Raw genomic sequence first — 20,326 nt, 5'->3', positions numbered from 1 at the left:
TGAGTACGTACGTGATCTCTTTTGAGTGCGGCTACAAATCAAACACTGTTCAACATCCGACATCGGCAAGCTTGGGCATTCTTGATGCCGCCAATTAACATAAGTGAAGTTAAAATCTTGTCTGTGTACACACTACAGAGTAATTTGACAGCACAATGCGCCGGTCGCATCATCTTACTACGTGAGCAGTTACAACTCATGTTAGAATAGCAAACAACGCATTATTTGCTGGATTTTCAGAGAATCAAAAATTCCTTTGATGAAATGACAGTTGCTGATGCTGAAAACTCATTATTTTGCGAGACGACAAACGGCCTGATGGCCGACAGAAGAACAGCACTTGATGCACACGCTTTTTCGATAATGTAAACACCAATCAAATTCCAAACATAAATAAATACTCCACATTAATCCCGACTTCATGTGTTTATCGATGACGGAAACCGCAACCACAACTGAGATGAGGTGAATTTCGTAAAGTAAAAAAAAACCGGTGGATAATGCGCTTTCAACGGAACTAAGCCAATCTAAAAATGAATAACCTGAGAAAACACGCAATTTCTTCTTCCCTTGTTACCGGACATTTTCGACATAATCAAAACATAACATTTTGTTCCTAACTGACATGAACCGAACTTTCATTTGCTCTAAGACACGAAAATCTCATCCATGATCGTTTAGTTTTCACGAATCCAGACTACAGAACTTTTAGCTTCAGGAATGCGAAAACTTGCTTTAAAAGGATCTTTCCTATGCCAAAGAAAAACTCCTACACATTTATCGTCATCTACACTCACGAGTTCGATATTTATAGTATTAAAGGATCTCCAATTATTTCGTCTCCCGTTAAAGTATGGACAGAGGGAAAAGATGTTATAATCAAATTGAGTTCAGAGTAGGCTTTGATCCTTTTGTTTTCTTTAGCTGGAGGTCAACGTAATAAGAACAATAATAAAACCAAATTCATTTTTCCAAATGGTCTTGAGTCTTGCTGGGCTTTTACCTATGGCCCGCTGATAAATACAAACTTAAACACTGTGAGCGTTATGTTTAGGTTGTTCCAGTGTTGTAAGCTATAAAATAAGAACGTGCGAGCGATAATTGCTGAACACATGCAAAATCCATTGCGTTGGAGCGTGTTGTTCTGCTGTTAAGAGGAATCTGAAGGGAACACATGATAAATAGCTTGTCGAGGGAGGTACCACTCCAGATTTGGAGAGATTTAGAAGTAGCCACTCAATCACCCAAACACTATCAAGTCAAAGAGAAATTCCAAATTCCAAATTCCAGCGGAATAAGTCAAGGAAGACATCAGAATCACTTTCTGTAGGCCAACAGTACATGAGAAACAAGATGTGAGGTACCACTGTTGCAATATCCGCATAAGAAATTGAACTTTAAAACCCCTTGCAAAATCGTTTACATGACTTTTTCCTCTCAGATTGTCTAATGTCTTTAACAGCCAGTTTTGCGTGTGGTGAAAATTGGGAGGAAACGAGCAAAAAAACTTGTGAAATGTCTGGAATTGTAGATCGCCTACTGACAAACCACCTTTAATTTGAAAAGCCGCAAATAACTCTATTCTTATCCTTAAAATCCAAGACCCTGTTGTAACGAAACTTTCCCAAGAATTTTACCAAGCTAAAAATTATGTGGAAACTTGATAGTTTATTGGCTCAATGTGTCTAGCTTGGACATAGCATGAAAAAACAGAGTACACGTAAATGGTAAGTCCAAATCACATTTGGACTTACCATTTTTGGCCGTAATGACAGCGCCTGATATGAATTCTCGAGTTCTGAAATGAAAAGCATCCCGGGTGCCGTTAAGTAAGCTGCCATCCAAGGTCTTTTAAACTGTTTACCTTGTGCGTACTCAAAATTAAAAGGCCCAATGCGAACGTATTTAGTCAATAAATGACTCAATAAAAATGACAATCAAATTACCTTCCACATGCTCGTGAAATTAAGAAGATAACTGATAAAATTACCAGCAAGTCCTCTCCCAAAATAAATGCTATTTACAAGTAAACTGTTTTGTTCTGTTGATCGATGAAGATTGAACCTTGTGTCTTTTTGGTATCAAATTTTACATCAGACTGTTTTTATTTGGAACTGAACACCATATGTTAACATTACATCGATCTCGAACAAAGCAATCACAATTTTCCCACGAGATTTTTTTTATGCAAGCGGCCCAGTTCCTTCTTTCAAACAATCAAATAGCAATTTGTAATTATGCAATTCTAATTCGTCGGTGTAAAAAGAAAATTTCATAAATTTGTTGTGAAAGGGAGCCATTTTAGGCAATTAAGAGCAATTGAAAATTGGCCAAGAAGACTATTGGCGCTGTTAATACACTTGTGATTCTATACTTAAACAAATAAACCTTCTACCTTCGATTTTTTTTCTCTCTCTATCGGAATATCCATGAAATTCCTTGAAAACCTGCCATTTTGATGAATATTTCCATTCGTGACTAGTTGCGTTTTCGAACTTACGTAAATACTCCAAAAATATATATACTAAACCTAAGAGCTGCTCGAACGCAACATTTTAAATCGCTTAAATGACATTTAAACCCAACCATCTTACGTTTTCAGATTTTCTCGCAAATTTTCGGATTAACATTCACACAAGATAACACTTTGTTTTCTTTGATTCAAATTATTCGAAGGTGCGCATAGCCTTTAATCTTAAGTGTCGATCGCAGATTGTCAACTTCATTAGGAGGCTGATAACTCCATTAACAAACTTAAAGCTTGGAAATCAGTGTGCTAATGACTCACCAGTCTGCCAACTTGATTGTTATGAAGGTTCATGGCATGTCTTGCCTTCTTCCGTAAACGTGCCTTCTTATCAGAGCTTGTGACACTTCGCTCGTTCCGTTCAGGTGCATCCACAAATGTCTCTGACAACCAGATACCAAACTTCACGTCATCGTTACAGCCTCCCCACTCCCATCCTCTGGAGGGCTGCTTCCTTTTCCTGCGAGTTTCACAAGCACATTCACTGAGGTTCCCAAGACTGCATGACCTGCTAGCCGCATGTACCACACCAGCTGAAGTTATCGCGTAAATGAACGCAGCCTCGCGACTTCCTGTCACGGAGAAAAGGGAAACTTGTAGTAACATCACTGACGTACAGTGAGAAAAGTTGAACTGCAGAGAGTTGCACTCACCTATGTTAATAATTCCACCGAATACTGACGAGGTATTTGTGGTGGAGCAATTCCATCGTTCTTTAGCAAACTGGTTTTGACACTCGCCAATTCCAAGCTTTGCTCCTCGTCTTAGGGTTGGAATAAGGTCCGGTTTGGACTTACAGACAGTCATCTGCTGAGAGGACAAGCCAGGAACTCCATAACAAGTCGTCAGATTTCCACTGCTTCGGGTGCCCAACGCCGAAATTCCCATCCACCTTTAAAACAAGTCAAGAAACTTTATCATCAGCTTCACCGCCACCGCTCAAGTATTTGTCCATCAAATTGGAAAAGCTTCTGTTTTTGATTTTAATGAATGGAAATGTACGAGATAAAAACATACTAACATCCAACTGGCACTGGACCTGTCTTGGAAAAGAACCAACATTAACAAGACAAATACGATGGATTCTTTCTTCTTCATACTTTTAGGAGTTTCTCTTATGAGGCCCTCTGATCCTTCTAATAAAAAAAAAAACTGATGAAAACGTAAATAGAATTCCACACGTGATGCAGTTAGAGGTCGGTTGGTCCTTTGCTTTTATATTACTGAAGTTCACGGCTACCCAATTTCATTTCAGCTGTCATCGCTAATGAACAACAACAATCCTGATTGGTTGCCGAAAATGACATCAATCGGTTATTGGTGACGTATGGAAAAGTGGAAGGGCATGTGTCGATGACTGGTCATTCAGCCTACCAAATGGAAACAATTTAACAACACTGTTTGGTTTTCAAAAATTCCCACCATTTTTTCGCCCCGCCATGTCCCAATAAAGAATTGTCACATCAACGGCCGGGCATTTTGGCTGAAAAACGTAACCCGATTAATACCTCTAATAGCTAAATTTCCGCTTAAAGTGTTTATCGCTTGACAATGATTGTTTGTTGATCGCAGAGGGTGGGCGGAGGTAAAGTAGCTAATTACAACTCAATTGATCAATCGGAGTGACCATAACAGAGCCTCAAGTCACTTCAACTCGTATCTTCCCAAAATCAGCAACAGAGATAATATAAGCGGTACAATATCCACCCACTACGTTGGTTTGAACTGACATCAAAATGGATCTTTACAAACTGTTCGACTTTTTGCGGCACGAAGCGCGCACAACGAAAATCACGTCAGACAGAGCAGATTCCAATCGTTTTTCACACGCAGTTCTCAAACGTTACGCGTTATTTTTTCCTTTCACAAAGCAAGCTTATAAAAACGCCGATTGATTACAATAAGACGGCGTTTCTTTTTCACAATTAAATTTAAAGTACACAGACGGCAAGGTAACCTTTTTCATAAGCTCCGGCCATTAGTATTTCTTCGTTCTGCATTTTGACGTTGTTTCAGGCACGTTTAATTGTTCAAAGAGGTGGCCGGAAGAATGAGGTCGCCTTTTCCGGTATCGATAGCAAAAACGGAACATGGGATTCATAACACAGGCACAAATTTTGTTCCAACGGAGTGTTTATAGAGTGTGTAATCGGTTTAACGCGAGGCAAGCTTAAAATAATCTATCTTGATATAAATTTGTCTAAGTCGCTGGGGCTGTTAAACCGCTGATTTAAGCATAATCTCATTGCGCAGGTTTCGTGCGTGCCTACTGATCCAAGAGTATTTGTAATCATCGCACTTGGGTTTACACCAAGATAAAGAGATAATTGAATAAAAGGGTTTCCTTTCAACAAGGCACTACAAAAGAAAGCACAAAATAAGATCGCTAAAGAGATAACGACAATTAAAACCATCACAATAACATGCGTCAAAAATTAATTTCCGTATGGGAAGTCTAGCCGAACGACAATGGAGTTGTTTCAAGAATTGCGCTTCAGTGAAACGTTTGATTCGCAAAGGGTTGAAGTCCACCGATAAATGAACTAGTAAAAGCACCGTGGGGAAAAAGGCAGGAGTGTTGATTAATTTCACAGGAAGGGTAGAATTTTCCGCTTTTTTGACTGTCGCGGATGTAATTTATCACACTCCACAAAGGGTACCTCGTCAACTTCTTTCGAGAAAACGAAGAGGAGGTTTGTTTCCTGCTTTGTTTGTTTTTTGTTTTTTGTTTTTTTTTTTAAGGTGTTAGCATGCTCCTCGCGATTTCCAGCAAAAAAGCTCTTGACCCTTGGTATTCAAACGCAAGAACTGAGTTAATTGTCGCCTCACGCCCACTTGAATACCGCACGCCATGTTCTCCATCCATACTGTTGTCGCTCAGTTACCACATCAGGCTGGATCCGTGGTCGGCAAAACCCGACATAGCAAATAAAATATAAGAATACTTTCAGGTGTCAATTTAGAACAGTATCAATTCAGTGATAGTTTCTTGTTCTCAGTTGATAATATCATGGTCGCGTCAACTCAACATGGTTAACAAGGCCAAGATGGAACCTAGTTTGTGGAGCGGGGCCGTGGTCGTTAATGGCAATATACGGTCTGTTTTTTCGCAGGTTGAGTTCAGTATATAGAGTAAATGTAAAAAGATTACTCTGCTATTCGTCGGTTTCGAAGCGCACTATTCTTTAGAAATTAAAAATCAACTCAGAGGACGAGGAGTAAATAGAAAAAGATAGCTATTCCGGCTGAACCACCTCTCTTATTCTATTTACGAACACGGCGCCTCCGACACATTACTGATCCTAACAGTGTACAAGACTCGTGTCACACATGAACTTTGTAATCTTAGCGATGGCCTGGCTAACCTTAAGGTTTCTCTGTGGATCAGTGGCACAACATCTGGGCGCGAAATCTGAAGACGTGCGGTTCGATTCAGATAATTACGCGTCTCGCCCTCCTGCCCACAAGGAATTCGATCTTTCCTCTTTCTTTAAGCACTCGAGGTTTTAAACAAGTCAAAAAAAGACAAAGCTCAGTCAGTGGTAAAGAAAAAAAGAAGAGAACTTCCTCATACAAAGAGAGAGCTGAAGGAAAGGCAAGCCCCTCTAGGGAATGTGTACTCGAGTCACGCACAAGACAAAACATTGCCCTGAAGAGGTAAACACTTAACATGTGGTTTACCTGCTGTACATTCACGGCTGAGAGCCAAGAATCACCTAACCCACGCAGCGAGAAACCTTTCCGACCAGCTAAGTTCTATTTCACTTCTGAGACTATTTTTAAACTATTAATTCTTCAGCTCATTCCACGCCTAATCTATCATTCAATGATGCAGTGCATTTTCACTTTACCACACTGGCAACAAAAGCACTCAGCCTTGAAAGTCCAGCCTCTAATAGACAATCGTTGGTGACCTGAACTTCAGGTCACCAACGATTGTCTATGTTATTACAGAAAAAAAAGTTTCTTTTTTCTGTAATAACACGGACAACGCGAGCAACACGCGCGCGGGTCTGTCCCATAGCTCGAGGGGTTTTAAACTGGAACTTCATAATCCCACAACGCTTGTTTACTCTATTACTATTTGAGAGAAAAATACGCTCAGTAACGAGTAGGCTAAAAGTAGGGAAGTTATCAAACAGTCACAGACAACCACAAGTAATTAGAATGGAACGCATGAAATTTACTATTTTTAGCAAAAGTCTTACGCGAATTTTGCAACTCTACGAGGACGCGATAATTAAAACTATCTAAATTTAGATCCGGTACCACTAAGAAATAATGATGATGATCGCACAGTTCAGTGGTTAAATCAATCGCCAAATAAGCGACTAAATTGCGAGTTATTTAATTAAATAACAGGACTTTTTATGAAGGTTGGGGAGTTACAAAAACAAGCTGAACAAACAAGCATAAGAGAAAACGCTTAAAAAGATTCCCAGACATTTTTCACACTTAATATCGTTTATTGCCGTTTACAATAATGCACGTAATTGTTATCTTTGGATTAACGAATAAATCTACAAAACCTTCATCGCCCAATGGACCAGCCACTGAGTTCCAGAAATCAGTTGCTTTCGAATTTGCTACTAGAAAAAAAAAACATGAAAAAAAAACTTGCCAGGGGGAAATTTTAAAAAAGCTTTACAATAATAATCTGCGTTTAGAATATAAACTCGCTTATACAACAGTAGTAACAATAAAAAAAAATACTAATCACAACAATAAATAATAATATTCATAATAATATTAGTGTTCACCGAGAGTGAAATCGTGTGAGCAAAATGGCCATAGTTCTCCTGTAGAACGCTGTTCGCTCGTGAAAAAAGTCATGCTTTGCGATTACATTTAGATCTTTTCCATGGTGACAAAGGAATATCGTTTATTAAGCTTGCACACCCAAGAATGGACCAGAATAAACAGCCACTTCTCCAAGGTTTTAAGGGAACCTCCAGCCTTCATCAACATCATCCACGCATCAAGCCCAAAACTGACTGCACGTTCACTCCTCCCCAGAAAAGCAATTGGCATTGTTAATTGCCATTATCAACTGAAATTAGTTCCACATACCTCAACTTCCCCGGCAATATCAAACACTGTTACTGTCACAATTTAGCCGCCGACGCTGGAATTGATCGAGAGAGTTGCACGACTTCCTTGATCTCCTCTGGAGTTAATATCCCTTCGTGTTCCAAGCCGATTAGCAGCTGTTGTCGAGAATTTCCTACAAAGTCATGTCTTAAAAATGACGGAAGCCCGCCTCGTTTGTCTCTCAAGATGTACACCGGACAGCGAACAAGCCCAAGGACCTACCAACAAGGCATGAGTAAGGTTTAAATTCACAGTGCAATACTAATAAAGAACGTACTCAATTACAAGGTCTCCATAATATACTCAACGAGTTATTTGGTCTTATTTCAAAGTCAAACCCAACACTTTCGTGAAAATTGTAAATAAGAATGAAAATTGCCTCGATATGTAAGTCATTCCTGAGGAACCAGACTTGGGAAAATGAACGCGATGGACCGCAGGTACAAGCTAATTGTACAGGTTTTTCCTTATGTGCGTATTTTTCAGGTATAACATCCTATCTGGAGGAGTAAACTTGTGAATCACTTTATAGATTTTAAATTGTGCAATTGTGATTATAATGTTAATTTAGTGTGCAGGTCCACATCAGGACTTATGGTCTTGCCTATTTTAGTAACCTGCCTTAACAAATAAACTTGTTGTTCTTGTTGTTGCATTTATAGTGTAAATGCTGTTCAGATAAAACCTTCGCCGATCATAAAATAAGAGACGAATGAAAATGTGCTTACTTAAAAAAATCACTGATAATTTTTAAATCACGACTTAGGTCGTACAGTGACAGACAGAAATACTGCGGGATGTACGCATTTCCTTGCGTTTCACTTCTCTGACCGTGTAATTATGCCGGAAAATATTTTAGATTTATGATCTTACGGTAAGAAACGTTCAGACAAATTCAAGTCTTTTGTCCTCTAATAGGTCACGACCCCTCTGTTCCAAGACTGACTCTCAATCTTTGATCCAGAGTAAAACATGACAGCCAGTACGCAATGTTATGTTTCTCACTTAAGCATTCCGTCGAGAGGGAAACACGGGGAAATTTCTATCAGCTACGAAACTAAAATAAAAACATTGGGGATTAGAAAGCTCGTCGTGCTCGAACGATTTACTAAAAAATCGTGAGATAAATTTCTTGTCACTTCTTCCACTCAGTTCACCTTTTTTCCCCAGAAGTGATTAAAACTGAACCTCTCCTTGCATCTCATACCGAAAATCCTCTGAATGTGACAAGAACAGACAAAACTATCCCCCGAAGAGCGTTATCTTGATAACAAGAGAGCGGCAAGAAGAATTACTACATCAGATCTCAGTTGTGAGCAGATCGATTATGAAGCCATTTGTTTAAAGCAGTCAAAAGATGGAAATTATTACTAGGATACCTCAAATGAAAACCATAAATATTTTGCAATGGATGACTGGAGTTGAGTACTAAACAAGTACCGTATTTTATCGGCTATAAGCCAAGCGATTTTTACACATGTTTAGCCTAACTTAAATTAAAATCTGACTTGTAGAGGGGGTTTCGGCTTATAGCCGAGAGTTTAACCTGAACAAAAATTATGGACTTAATAAAACTAAGATAAATACGAATATATTCGCATACAAGCACAGGTGACCCAAGCTCCGTCACAGGCTCTTTCACAGTGAATAATTAAAGAGTTCGTATAGTGGTTTAGTTGGACTTGCATAGAGAGTAGTCTGTGTTGTTCCCCTCGCGATTTGAGGCCGTTTTGATGTGTTTTAGCTTGACGCCCTAACCCGTATTTTATGCACGGTAATTTAGGGCTAAAACACATCAAAACGGCCTCAAATCGCGAGGAGAACAACACAGACTACTCTCTATGAAGGTAAGACTTTATTTCTTTGATTACTTCACACAACTTTACATTTACGGAGCTCAAAAGCAAGTCCAACAAAACCACTATACAAACTCTTTAATTATTCACTGTGAAAGAGCCTGTGACAGAGCTTGGGCTACCTGTGATACAAGCCGAGCATAACACATGGACAAAAAAGCAAGTTACTGGTAATTAACTTTTATTATTAAAAACTAGATCATTGGATAATGCAATTTAAGACTTTTTATTGGCTTAGCCATTATGGTATATCAGCCAATATACTCTTAATCTACAAATATGGCAAGCGTACGTGTCAGCTTAAAATTAAAAGGGAGCTAAAAATTTAATAAAATTTAATAACTTAATTTAACGTTTTTAATAAAACAATTATTCCACTCGCTCTTGTTGGATATGAGATGATTATAGCCAACTCATATCCAACGCGCGCTCGTGGAATGATTCTTAAATATGTGCTGGCTCCTAAAGGAGCCGTTTGTTTTCTGTCGTGAACTGCGCGTTCGAGGATGTCAAGCTTATGGCTCATCTTCGCTTTCCGTATCAAAAAAAGCTTCCACGAAACGGTGGAATTTTACTGTTTGCTCTTCGAGATCGTTTGGAGAACGAAGACCACCCTCGCTGGGCGAGGGTGGTCTTCGTTCGGAGAGTGATGGAATGGCGCCACTTCCAGTTTATGTACCAGCCTACAGATGCTTTGAATGCGGGATCATCGCAGAATTCTTTCGCCTTCAAACGCGACATCGGTCCACCGACAGTAATTCTTAAAACGAAGGAAAGATAGAACAGATAAGCAATGATACTGATGTTTTGACAACTATCAAAAACTGACCAATGAGAACGTTCTGTTCCCACGGCTGTGTAAACAAACTTGTCACATGATTCTCACCTTGACTTCTCTGCTCGGAAAACCATTCCAGCAGTCTTTGATCCATCTCGGGATACTTTGGTGTAAAACAGCCCATTGTTTTACGTTTTGCGGACAGTTTTATTTCGCCGTTGAAGAGGTTTTCTTGGTCTTTTCTCCAGCGACAAACCATATTGACTCACTGATGCCGTATTCCCTCGCGATCTCAGAGTTGTTCTCGACGGCTTCTGCTTCGGCGACTATTTTAAGTCTGAACGCTAGATTGTATTATGTACGACGGGCTTTTGGCATGATAACGGATTGACAATGAACGACTATCGACACAGGATTGTTAAAGACAGGTCTCTGAACTCGGAATGTCCATATGATCAAGCCGTGAATTCAATTTTATTCATTTGATCGGATCACATTAAATTCAGCTTAGTACTAACTGTGATTTGTTGTTATCCTTAGCCATTGTATTGAGTAGGTAACAATATTGATACAGTTGTTTCCCGAGAGGTAAGCCTAGCTTTCGTTAAATATTCATGACACCTTGCTTTTCAAGCGAATTGCCCGTGCCGTTGGATAACTAACCCGTTCATTCATTTCATTTTAACAGATTTTAAAAGCTAAATGTGATTAAAATTTTTCATGAGCTCTTATACGTTCTAAGAACTGGGTCTCGGCTTATAGCTGAATCTTTTGTGTTTATGTTTGAAGACATCGTATTAAGTTTAAGAGTTAAAAGTTAGGGTCTCGGCTTATAGCAGGGCTCGGCTTGTAGCCGATAAAATACGGTAATACGTTTTCACAAAAAAGAAAATACTTTTAGACTTAAGAAATGTTTCAGTACCAACTGCTGTGTCTATAAGGCAGAGATGAAAAACAATCAGTAACTAACCTCATAACCTAAATTAGGTCCCCCATGTCTCCTTGTTTCAAGTTCAAAGAATTGTTCTAAGGGAACTTTTTTGGCAAAGAAGTGGAGACAAAGCTTCTTTGCGATGTCCAGCTCGGATACATACTCCTCATACAAATGAGAGATCACATAGTTTTCTTTGGTAATGCTAACAGGATTTGTTGTTTCTCCAAGCTCTTCGACAACCTCTCTGTTAATAGCAGTCTCGAGATCTTCAGAATCATCCACAAATCCTCCAGGAAATCCCATTCGGCCATCAAAACGAAGCTGCATCTGAAAATTTGTAGAAATCACGCGACTTTTTAGTTCTGACTGAAAACTAACTCAGCTCTCACACCAGAATTTTTCTCTATCTTGCACCCACTCAGTAGTGCTTTGTTGATGGGAGCAGGTGTCACAATGCACCCTTCTTTGTCAAAATCAGCAATTGCAAGCTAAGTCTATTCTCATGATGTCACTTATCATTTTATTTTTTTTAATGTATTTTTAAATTTTTTTTTATTTATACACACCTCACAAGTGAACAGTTTTTTTTTTTTTTTTTGTAGTGCTGATTGGCTAACTGAGGGTCCATTAACATGAAAATGAGGGACCTGAGGTAGGTGACATAACCTGCCTAGGTGGGGCAACCTGCCTGTCCATATGATTTCTTATTTTATCTTGATCATGATAGTGGGGTGACCGGCCTTGGTGGGTTGCACGGTCTGCCAGGTAGGGTAATCATGTCAGCTAGGGTGACAATTTGCCATGTAAATGTCACAAGGTGGGTAACCTGCATTGCCAAGGTCATGTTAATGGCAAAAAGCTCAAAAGGGAAATGTGTTGTTAAACTTTCTACATTTCATGGCCATCTCAAACACAACTAAATGTTAAAACACCAACTTTTACATCCCCTTAGCCATGGCACCTCTTGGAAGCAATTTACTCACATTTTTACAATGAACTCAACACTGCATTCATGTGTTATTGAACTATTGGCAAAAATCTTAGGGAAAAATAAATTTTGTCTCATAAGACAGAGTGTGATAGGAATAACAGTGATGGCAAAGCAAACGCAAGACAGCAAGGATCAAACCAGAGATCACCAGAAACTGCTATGGACACACAAGGAGTGTGAAAAATTCACATTTCAGAATACCGTATGTAGCAACGTAAATCAACCACACTATATTGTCTCATACTACACCAAGTTAATGAATTAACAGGTTCCTCACATAACCTAGCATCATGTAACACAACACACAACATTTTCATCAATAAATTCAAATGTGTCCAAATTAATCTGTCATCTCTGTCAAGACGCAAGCTTGGGATGCCTATACTTAAACTCTCTAATCGCAAGTGCAACAACAACCTCGAGAAACTTCACCCCAGCACCCAGGGTTTGCAAGATTGTCTGTAAACACCTTTTATTTTTCTACCATGGCTGCTAAGTGGATTACCCCACCTACTTGGGGTCCCCCACCTCCATGTAAACAGGCCCTAAGAAGTAACTAGCCAAGAACTATTCACCTCAGAGTCATTGAATAGCAAAAAATAGCCCTCCATTTGACTAATAGTAAATTGTATCAATAAACAAAGCAGCTCTTACAAAAAAATACATAAATGTGTAAGAGGCAAAAAGATTTGCTTGTGGTGGCATCAGTAAGTACTCCACCACAAAAAAACAGCTTTTATAAAGTATATAGTGTTGTAAAAGCAACAGACACAACCTGGTGTTCCATAATAATTGTTTAAAGGCTAGAATTTACACCAATTGATAAAATTATGTTAGGAAAGTTAGTGAGCTCAACATGGTGAGATTTCACCATTTTAATTTCTGTTTATACCTATTAGTAGAAATCTTCAAACACAAATCATTTTAGGTCTGCAAGTTCTTGAGCTTGATAACACACAATACAAAGTACTACTGAAAGTTGTTGGACCTTAAAGTGTGTGTGTGAATAATCCCAAAGATAAAGGCAGAAATTTGCTTGGACAAACCAGAACTGAAATAGCTGAACCATCCTACAATACCTTATCAAAAGCATTCAAAATATCAGTCAGTTTAAAGATAATTTCCTCTCTCTCAAATCCCTTTGGTTGCCCATGGAAAATTGGTTCAAAAGGAATTTTTAAATTAGCAAATTTGTTATTACATGGGTTGACACATCATCAGACAACCATTTGTGATGTAACAGTTTTTCCCAAAATGTAACTCAGGGCCAGGTTTTTCAAAGTTGGGTCGAGATAACCTAGGATTGGTGTGAAATTTGATTTTGGATCTGAAAGCATTAAAAGAGAATCTAGCATAATTTTTTTTGTCTACAATGTTGTGATTGGATGCTCTTAAGAGAATAGAGAAAATTATTCCAAACAGGTTTTTGAACAAAGGAATTAAAGAAATTGGATTAAAATTTAACTTTGGGCTAGCACTAATCAGCCCTTGATCCACTGGGCCCAGGAAGTTTATAACTTTGGTATTATTTACAATGAAATAATCAAAGCTACTTTCGTTCATTTAATTTCTGAATTCTGTGAAACAATTTTTTCTTGTAAAAAGTTGAGCAAAGTTTTGAGTTCTATTACAAAAAAACTTTCACTCTAAGTTGGTCCCTATTAAAAAAAATGTGACCTCTGTCTTATACTGCCCCTGACCAATACCCTAGACCACAAGGAAAGTTTTTCCCAAAACAGAGCTTCAAGCTAGTGAATAACATATACAAGCAATTATAGGATGAGATCAGTTGGGCATATAATCATGAATAACAAAAACCAAGATCTGAGTTTCTCTCACCTACCAAAGAGGAAGGTTAAGGCACATAAGGCAGACATGAGATTTGATAAATCATGATATCATGCAGAAACCAAATTTAATAATCGTTCTATTTTTTTTTTTTTTTTTTTTTTTTCACATTTTGAGTTTCTTTCTGAGTTTGCAAAAATTTAAGAACACTACACTAATGAGGGGCTTGGAAACTAGGCAGACTTTGAAATGTGATATCTGTTGTATATATTCTTTTTGCCATATTAAATTCACATGCTATGGTGTCATGATTGAATGCTCTCAACCAAACATATTTTCATAGTAAGTCTAATGTATTATAATGTACCTTACTGGCTAATCTTTCCATCAGTCAATATATAGTTTTTTTTTTTTCAAACTTTAGTCAGTACTATCAATCTAACTGTTCATGCATACACTTGGCTTGCTCTAAAAAAACATTATTAGTGATAAAGAGATCCATCCATTACTGTTTAGAAGGTGAATATTACATACTTATTGACCGAGTGGGAGGGTCGCATAGTAAAATATTTGGCTCTAGGTCATGATATACAGACTGAGCGCTGCAAGGTCCATGCTTAATGACCAAGAGCCAAATATTTTTTTGTCCGGCCTAACCAAACTCAGTCAATAAATATTTCATCATACAACCACAAAGTGTTGAAAATTTCAATCTAAATTACAGGACGCAATAGAAGGGCACACATGGCCACACAAGCACAAAAAAATTCTGGAATTGTGAATTTTCCTTTTCTTTTCGTGTCAGAACAAGAAACGGCAAGAGTTCCATATAACCCCATACATTAATTATGCATAGTGTGTTGCCAAGAAACCTTTATATTTAGTCTTTATGAAATGGAATGCTTAATGAATGTATGGGGTTATCATATGGAACTCTTTCCCAAGAAACTCCCAATTTCTTGCAAAACGTGGCTTTTTTCTTTTCTTTTTTTCATAACTGTTTTCTTTAAGTTTTTTGCTACAAAGCGACGTGAGGGCAGCGGGGCCAGACGGCTATTTCTCAGAACGGCTTTCGACAACCCGTCCGGCCTTGCACACGTCAGATTTCACTATAGTTTTGTATGGGATTGCACGAGCAGGGCCGGATTCGTCATATAATAAATTTTTGGAAGGTCAGTTCTATATTTAAGAAAAACTAAAGAGTGCATGCATAACAAAGAGGTACTTACCAAGACAGCCTGTTTTAGAGGATAAAAGCCAAATAACTTTTCCTCCACAGGAGTATGTAACATTACATGACAACAGTGTTTGTAACCTTGAAGAGCTAAGGAATTGGCGCGTGAAATAACACTCATTGTGCGTGAAGACCCCTAATACTGTATAGCTACGGAAGCCATCTTGAATTTTTGATAAATTAAGCGAAAAGACTGGGGATGAATTCCATCCCATTTCCCCAGCGTCTGGGTTCTCCCCGGTATAAAGAGAACAGGGACTGGACTACGCTTTAGCTAGGGACCAAGGTAGTGTGGACGTATAACATTGGCATGGCATGTGTCCAAGGGTAAACTGGTTTCTCCGCATTTATAAAGATAACGACCGTGACACTTAATGACCTCACTGAAAAAAAAAATGATGTGCTTAGCAGCCAATCTAGCCACCAAGTGTAGCTGTGATTTGTAATTTGACAAATTTTTCACTGAAATCGTTTGCAGTGGACGGAAGATGGCCTTGCCTCCGACGCCGAGCCGCTTTCATGCAGGAACACCCCACTGTATGGGTCCTCTGGAGGGAAAAGGACTCCTCTCATCGGGGTGATCTCTACCAGCTTCGGTACCGCTTGAATGAACTATATGTAATGAGGGAAAGGGATTCCAACCCGCCTGTTTCGAATATCAGATAGGCGCTCCCAAAGACTGAGCTGCAATAATGTACTGATTATGAGGAGAAATTAGATCTTGGTCATATTTGGGGCGTAAGGAATCAACAAAGCGCACACATATGATCTGAACTTTATATACTTCCGTGCTACTGCATCATTTACAGTGTCGTTAAATATTTAAAATATACAATTTTATAAGTTAGGAGATGATACTTTGAACTTTGCGCAATTTCATTGAAAAGCCTCGTCTGCAAAATTTTGCACAAATACAGCATTTCATTAAAATAAAGGTATCTATTAACCAGCCCCATCTACCGAATTACTTACATCACTGCGTCCAAAAAACTTGATTTTCGCACACGGTGCGTGCCTATATTTGGAGACTGCTCATTTCTGAAGATAAGTTAAAAGAAATGGTCAATGCACAGCATTACTTCAATACGCAGTGCTTCAAAGTCACATGTACACTATAAAATAATATGCAATGATAACAAAATCTAGAAAAATTCTTCACGAATACAAATAAACAGACCAGCGATACACGCATACAAAACTTACAACATGCGATATCGCACTCGCTTGCGAGGGCATGCTTTCATTTAATTTGTTAACAATTTAGTGAAACTAGTATGGACTTTCAAAGTAAATTGAAATCCCGAAGTTTTCTCCACTGCAGCATTTCCTTGGCATATACAGCTAGCGCAAGATAGTCGGTGGTTTTCTGGTATCGACAGACAAATGAATACGTAAATACCAATAAATATCTAAAAGAAGAGAAAGCCAAAGTGGTATGTCCTTGATGAATAGAAGTCAAACTAAACAAAGCTTCAACTTTTGACAACATTTTAAATTCTTTGCCTACGACAGAAAGTCATTTGGTTTATTGTTTGTCCAGCAAAGAATTTCCTATCTTTCCTTCTTTAAGTGCGTTTAATAAGGCTGCAAAAAAATCCGCGAGCAAGCAAGCTTAACACCTTCCATGATCCTGTTGGGCCCATTTTTTCAATATGTATTTTCCATTTCCTTATAAAATCTTGTAAATGCTTCACGCCCCGAGAAAAGGGCTTAAGCAGGCAAATTCATTCTCATATGTTACACAGTGCTTCATTTCGGTTTAATTTGCTGTTATTTTTTTTTTGGTTTGTTTTGTTTCCATTTCAATTAATTACGCTGATGTTGCTAGAATCATACAGCAACAGAAACGTTCCAGATTTCCTCCAGTGTAAACACCCTGCTTTGATACCTTGAGGAATGTGTGTATATATACGCACGCTCTAAAATAAATTAAGTCTTTAGCGTGAGATACAACTGCTGGAATTTTCTTCCGTGTCTTGAGCTTCATGGTGAGAGCCTTCTTATTTGGACTGGCCTAATGGTCAGAGTCTGAGGTGTATTTTTCCCCTTTTGTGGTGTGTAAGTTGTTTTAAACGCTAAGTAGGGTGATCGCCCGTTATTTTCTACCTGTGAATTGAGGGCTCTTATAAATGTTGGTAAGAAAGCCATTTCATGACGCACACATCAAAAGGAATCTTCGCATAATTCGCGGAATTGCCACGACGACAGGTTTTTGTTTTTCGAATTTCCACTTTTCTCTCTCCCTAAGAGTACCATTAGCAAACACGTTAAGTTGTGTGACCATCCCTGTCGTAGGTCACGCGAAATTGTGCGTGACAGATACTACGTCTTTCCACCATACCTCCGCAAAGAGCTTGAAGAGGAGGCAATTTCCTTTTTACGTCGTTTAGTACCCGGCTACTGCAGTGAAAAACGGCTGGTAAGCACCAAATGGACTGATGGGGGTCTCGGGTGGGGCCCCAAAGAAACCGATCTCTGAGTTCATCTTTCCGGCACGATTTAACGAACAGGGTTCGGATGCACTTCGGTGGATCTTCGGCATAGATCGTATAAGAGACTCTAAAGATCCAAGTACCTGCGAAAGATTGTTTTAGAACTTTATTAAAAAGCATTAGATCTACCAAAAACGCAGCTAATGCAACTTGACAATCATACCAACAGCAACAGTTTGCAAAGTAAAACAGCGAAAAAAATGCCTTTTACAAAAGCAACGTTTAAATGTACTTGCCGTAAAGAGAAAGATTTGGCATAGAAAATAATTAACAGGTGGTAATTGCCGCCCTTGAAGAAAACGAGCTCGTTCAGTCTGGTTAACAGCTGTTAGATGTAACACTGACCAAAAACATTTTAAAATCTACACTTGAGAAATCAATCCAGTATGTAGGTAACGAAAAAGGCTGTTGTGTTTCTAACGAAATCAATATCAGAGACCCGCCCAAGCTGCGATCATTGTTTTGTGATCCTATAAAAACCGCTTCACTCTAAAAGTGCCCCTAACCACTCAAGAATGTGTACGGGTATACGCGAGTTAAATCTTATCATCATTCTTACACAAGCTAACTGACCTGAGGAAAGAGTGGTCTTTCATCTCTTTTGAACTTGATACAATCTAATAAAAGTTTTTTGAAACTCTTGGGTACGTCTGATCGAAGTTTATTTAAGTCAGGCCTCAGAAAACCTCGACCAACCATGTACAAGATCTGAGGGGAAGAAAAAATGAAAAGAAAACGATCACCAAATAACTCACATTTTCATTCATCTGAAGTGCATCTGATTATTCGAAGAATCTTAACGCCATTAGTGATTCATAGAAACAAGGCTCCTCCGGGAAACTCCACGCAACTGAGCAAACATCACTGAGTCAATCATTCTGCATTGGCCATAGGCCTCTCTATCTTAAGCAGGTTATTTCTCAATTCCTTCTTCTCTTAGTTTCTCTGTGTTAACGTGCGACTGTCTCTGTGTCTCTGTGTATTGCGAGCAAGCTTATCATACATGGCACCGACAGTGAGCAGTGATAACGTGCGATCAAGGGAAAATAATCCTACATTTTTCTCTTGGCGTAACGACATAGCCAGGAATAACCATGATACGTCAAAAATTACATGCTGTTAGAAAACACGCTCATAAATTTAGTGGTGTACGAACCTGATCTTTATTCCCTACATGGGGATAAGGTAACATACTGGTTTGTAGCTCGTAAAGTACAATTCCATACGCGTAAATATCAGAACGGAATGAGTAGGGATTTGGATCTTGCATCCGCACCACTTCAGGCGCCTGCAATGAAGATTGAAAAATCTCGTGTTATGTTGAAAACAAGTTCCTTCCGTAACTTCGCCTGACATGAAATCAATCGGCACAATAAATAGTCCGCCCTCGATTAAAATTTAAGCACACAATTTAAACGAAGAAGGCGATTATTGAATCGACGACCCTATTGAGTTGCATTACCGGCAAGTAAGACAATTCACATACGTGATAACCCTAACCGATTAAATAGTTCTCAACCCGGAAGAGGGAGTGGAGAGCCAGTTCTCTTAAGGCCTGTGATGACAACATATCCTAGTTTAAGATAATCGTAAATCAGCAGTTGACGTTGTCTGGGGATATACTGAGCACCCATACTGAAATTACTTTTCGCGATCTTTGCACCGCCCTTGCTCTTTTTCACCAAAGGATGTGCAACCTTGGATATAAGTCTTGGGGCAACCATCTCCCCTCCTTTACATTGTTGAGCTTAATGTCTTTAATGCTGTAATCGTTCAAAAGGAAGGGGGGGGGGAGAGAGAAGGGGGAGAGGAACGCTTGATCATTTTTACAACATCATTACAAGGGTTACCCGCAATATATTCATAGAGAGTCGTAAAGTGTGATTTTGGGAAATGTCCCGTGGAGTTTTCGCCAGGATTGTCCTTACATAACAAGAACAAAAAAAAAACAGTTCAAGAACTTGCCATCCACAGAATGGAGCCGGATGGTTGTTCGAAATTCTGGTTTCCACTCCACCGTGATTTGATAGTCGCTAAACCAAAGTCACCTATTTTAACTGTTAAGTCCTCCTGTAGAAATATGTCTGTAAAAAGCTAAGGATATTACGACAAAAACCAAACAATCACAGTCACGTAACAAACCAAAACTAACTGACTTCTTTACAAAGTTTTCCGTTGTTAAGTTTAACCATTTGGTGTTTCACCACTCCGCACTTTTTCACCTGCCACTCAGTAGATAACGTAGTGACGAAATAGGGAGAAACTAGAACGAGTCAGTGTGGGACTGGATAAACAAACGTAATTATTATGACAAAGAGGTGTCTGCAAACCAAAGGATACTATTTGACTTGAGATCTCTATGGATTATGGACTTCGCATGAAGATAGCTGTGCATAAAAAAGATATCTATCAGTACAAAGCCAAAATTCTTGACGACCCATGTCTCAAGGAGTACAAGGAATACAGGGAGTACAAGGAGTAAAGGGAGTACAAGGAGTACATGGAGTACACGGAGTACAAGGAGTGCAAGGAGTACAAGGAGTACAAGAAGTACAAGGAGTACAAGGAGTACAGGGAGTAAAAGGAGCACAAGGAGTACAGGGAGTACAGGGAGTACAAGGAGCACATGGAGTAC

General features: G+C 38.9%; 3 protein-coding genes and 1 long non-coding RNA gene across 9 annotated transcripts in view; 1 reads left to right on the top strand and 3 right to left on the bottom strand.

Annotated features, from left to right (window-relative positions):
* Positions 1–6,748, bottom strand: part of LOC111319880 (protein Wnt-16) — a 15,367-nt gene extending 8,619 nt beyond the window's left edge. The window contains exons 1-3 of one of the 2 annotated variants that reach the window (XM_088732442.1): positions 3,549–6,748; positions 3,181–3,419; positions 2,789–3,099 (exon numbers count right to left, since the gene is read on the bottom strand). In XM_088732442.1, the coding sequence (XP_088588568.1) occupies positions 2,789–3,099; positions 3,181–3,419; positions 3,549–3,625 (627 nt within the window). In that variant the 5' untranslated portion in view covers positions 3,626–6,748. Of the gene's footprint in view, positions 1–2,788; positions 3,100–3,180; positions 3,420–3,544 lie in introns of both variants that reach the window. The other variant, XM_088732443.1, reaches the window with a different exon arrangement.
* Positions 6,749–6,858: 110 nt separating this feature from the next.
* On the bottom strand, positions 6,859–15,481 carry LOC111334884 (U8 snoRNA-decapping enzyme). The gene is made up of 3 exons (XM_022940701.2): positions 15,195–15,481; positions 11,223–11,513; positions 6,859–7,836 (listed from the first exon to the last, which is right to left on the bottom strand). Exons 1-3 carry the CDS (start codon positions 15,318–15,320, stop codon positions 7,633–7,635), a joined length of 621 nt encoding a protein of 206 aa, XP_022796436.1. The 5' UTR covers positions 15,321–15,481; the 3' UTR covers positions 6,859–7,632.
* Positions 11,508–17,073, top strand: LOC148723466 (uncharacterized). The gene is made up of 3 exons (XR_015991455.1): positions 11,508–11,838; positions 12,256–12,379; positions 15,678–17,073. It is a non-coding gene; the product is annotated as an uncharacterized LOC148723466 (long non-coding RNA).
* The window catches only part of LOC111334882 (serine/threonine-protein kinase A-Raf), a 24,147-nt gene continuing 19,783 nt past the window's right edge, over positions 15,963–20,326 (bottom strand). For all 5 annotated transcript variants that reach the window (XM_088732427.1, XM_088732428.1, XM_088732429.1 and 2 more), the window contains 5 exons: positions 20,032–20,078; positions 19,657–19,775; positions 18,848–18,979; positions 18,265–18,399; positions 15,963–17,774 (listed from right to left, as the gene is read on the bottom strand). In XM_088732427.1, the coding sequence (XP_088588553.1) occupies positions 17,586–17,774; positions 18,265–18,399; positions 18,848–18,979; positions 19,657–19,775; positions 20,032–20,078 (622 nt within the window). In that variant the 3' untranslated portion in view covers positions 15,963–17,585. The remainder of the gene's footprint in view (positions 17,775–18,264; positions 18,400–18,847; positions 18,980–19,656; positions 19,776–20,031; positions 20,079–20,326) is intronic.

Source organism: Stylophora pistillata, chromosome 9, assembly GCF_964205215.1.
Source record: "Stylophora pistillata chromosome 9, jaStyPist1.2, whole genome shotgun sequence".
Classification (NCBI taxonomy): domain Eukaryota; kingdom Metazoa; phylum Cnidaria; class Anthozoa; order Scleractinia; family Pocilloporidae; genus Stylophora; species Stylophora pistillata.
This window is presented reverse-complemented; position numbering and strand designations above follow the sequence as displayed.